Source organism: Contarinia nasturtii, unplaced genomic scaffold, assembly GCF_009176525.2.
Source record: "Contarinia nasturtii isolate CC-2019 unplaced genomic scaffold, AAFC_CNas_1.1 Cnas_scaffold_920, whole genome shotgun sequence".
NCBI lineage: Eukaryota > Metazoa > Arthropoda > Insecta > Diptera > Cecidomyiidae > Contarinia > Contarinia nasturtii.
The window spans coordinates 2024-4289 of NW_022198267.1; the positions used below are offsets into that span (position 1 = coordinate 2024).

The 2266-nt window shown below is 36.3% G+C and overlaps 1 protein-coding gene across 1 annotated transcript; it reads right to left on the bottom strand.

The window, feature by feature from the left end:
• Positions 1–226: 226 nt before the first annotated feature.
• LOC116342721 lies at positions 227–1939 on the bottom strand. The gene is made up of 2 exons (XM_031770436.1): positions 1709–1939; positions 227–1648 (listed from the first exon to the last, which is right to left on the bottom strand). Exons 1-2 carry the CDS (start codon positions 1857–1859, stop codon positions 315–317), a joined length of 1485 nt encoding a protein of 494 aa, XP_031626296.1. The 5' UTR covers positions 1860–1939; the 3' UTR covers positions 227–314.
• Between the last annotated feature and the right edge of the window lie 327 nt (positions 1940–2266).

A 2266-nucleotide genomic window follows, 5' to 3' on the forward strand; every position in this document is an offset into this window, starting at 1 on the left:
CACTTATTTGCACATTTTTGGCCGTTTGAAAATTGTCATATCATAAGCCTGCCAGATTTTTTTTTTAGTCGATCCGGGCCGGATTATCCGGGCGATTTTTCTCTAAATCCGGGCGAAATCCGGGCGATGGGGCCCAAAATTGCCAATTGAAAATCCGGGCGAAATCCGGGCGAAATTCAAAATTTTTTTTTTCGATCAATATAATATATGAGTAAAACAAAAGAAGTTGATACAAAAATCATATTTTTTAATCAAAATATTAATAAATAAACTCGCATGTAACCTTAATCAGAAATTTTTAACTAAATATGAGCTTAAGCTGTAGTGGAAGTTGAGAGTAACTGTTCATTTGATTGTGTCTTGAACAAATCGGACGTTTTGTCGTATTTTTCATGTCCCATAACTTTACGAAGCAGTTCGGAATCACCCTTGATTTTTTCGTAGAAGTTTGAGCAAGAATCATTCCAATTGAACTTGACCATTAACCGTGAACGAACATTTTCAATTTTCAAGCTGCCTTTTTCTGGTGTCCAAATGTCATTGATGTGTGAAAAAACGCGTTCGACTGTTGCATTTGTAGCAGGAATGACCAATGCAAATTCTACCAACTTCAGCAACTCACTAAATGGCACCGATTTCTCATCAAAATGACGAAATATTTTGACCCACTTTTTGTCAGTCGCCTTTTCCTCTTTGATTGAATTTTCGTTTACATTCAAGAATGCTTCCATAATTGAGAACTGATTGAAGAGCTTGTCCATATCCACTGAATTGAAATAGTTTCGTCCAGTCATCCATAGTGCAGCACACTCGATATCATTCCATTTTACTTTGTTGTTTAGCCGAATCCAAGAAAATACTTTGACATCATCCAACCATTCAGTCCAATCATTCAAATACTTCAATACCGTGCGATGAAATGCCTTGACTTTATCCATAAACTTTCGTTTTGGAGCACCATTGTTGACTTTCTCACTTGCAGTGCGGAATTCAGATGAAAAATAATTATTTTGCAGCCGACTTTTAACATTAGTTTTCAATTCATCGATTGTATGGCACGCATCAACAGCACAAATGTAGTCTCCTTCAAGTCGCAATATGGCATTTTGAAAATTCTCTGCTTGATCTCGAACGAAAATCAACGTTACCAAAGCGAATGGGTCATCGAAAAATTCCAAAATTTTCACAGGTGCATCGAAAGAATGAAAATATTCATTCAATGCGTCGAAATTGGCAATGATTGAACTCAAACATTCTTTCAACGCTAAGAAGCGCGTTTTGCTGTAGCCTTTCAATTTTACGTATGTTTCACCAATTGCATCACAAAAATCTTTCAATGTATTCAAACGAACAGTGTATCGGTAGAAGTGTGTATAAATTTTCACTGCGATGTATTCAACGTCAATGTCCAGCTTGTCAGAAGCGTTGCCTATCGCATTGTGAAGTGAATGAGCGGTGCAACCAGCTCCAATCATATTCGCATTGAAACGTTGTTTTAGTTGCTTGAATACATTTTTGCTGCCTGTTCGATGAACGGATCCAAAATTGGTTGGTGCGTTGTCACCAGAGAACACGACAATTTTGTTCTCAATGTCATAATTGTTTGCCGTAACGCTTAGCAAATTCACGATTATGTCAGCAGTTTCACCTATTGAAAACAATTTTATTTTAGTAAAAAGAACACAATCAAATCATTCATTTGATGAACCTTTTTGATCTGATAAATCCAAAACCTTTGTTTTGAGACCTTCGAGTGCTGCAAAATAACGAACAACAACGGGAAACATTTTGATTGCACCATGGTTTGAAGCATCTGTTGCGATCGAGACGAAATTGCATGATTCCAATTCCTTTTTCATTTCTTCGACAATTTTTGGAGCAAACACATTTGAAACAATTGCTGCGCATTTCGTTCTACCCAATCGGAATTTGTTTTGCATAAACACTTCACTAAAGATACCGCTTTCACAGTCAGATGACGCAAATGATTGATTTTTGTGTATTTTGTGGTAGCACCACAATGCTTCTTTCGCTGCATTTTCAATAGCTGCTTTCTCATTAGCTATATATGTTCAACCAAAATAAAAATATTGATTGTAATGAAAAACATCACCAAGAACAAACAGCAAATAGAAATACAATACCATTGAACAAATTCGACAACGTTTTTGTACCAGCAACTTTTTTCAGATTGGCGATATGCTCCTTTGTATTTACGTGCTTTTCAATATCAGCCTTGCCTTTTTGGTGAATGGACAAATCTTTG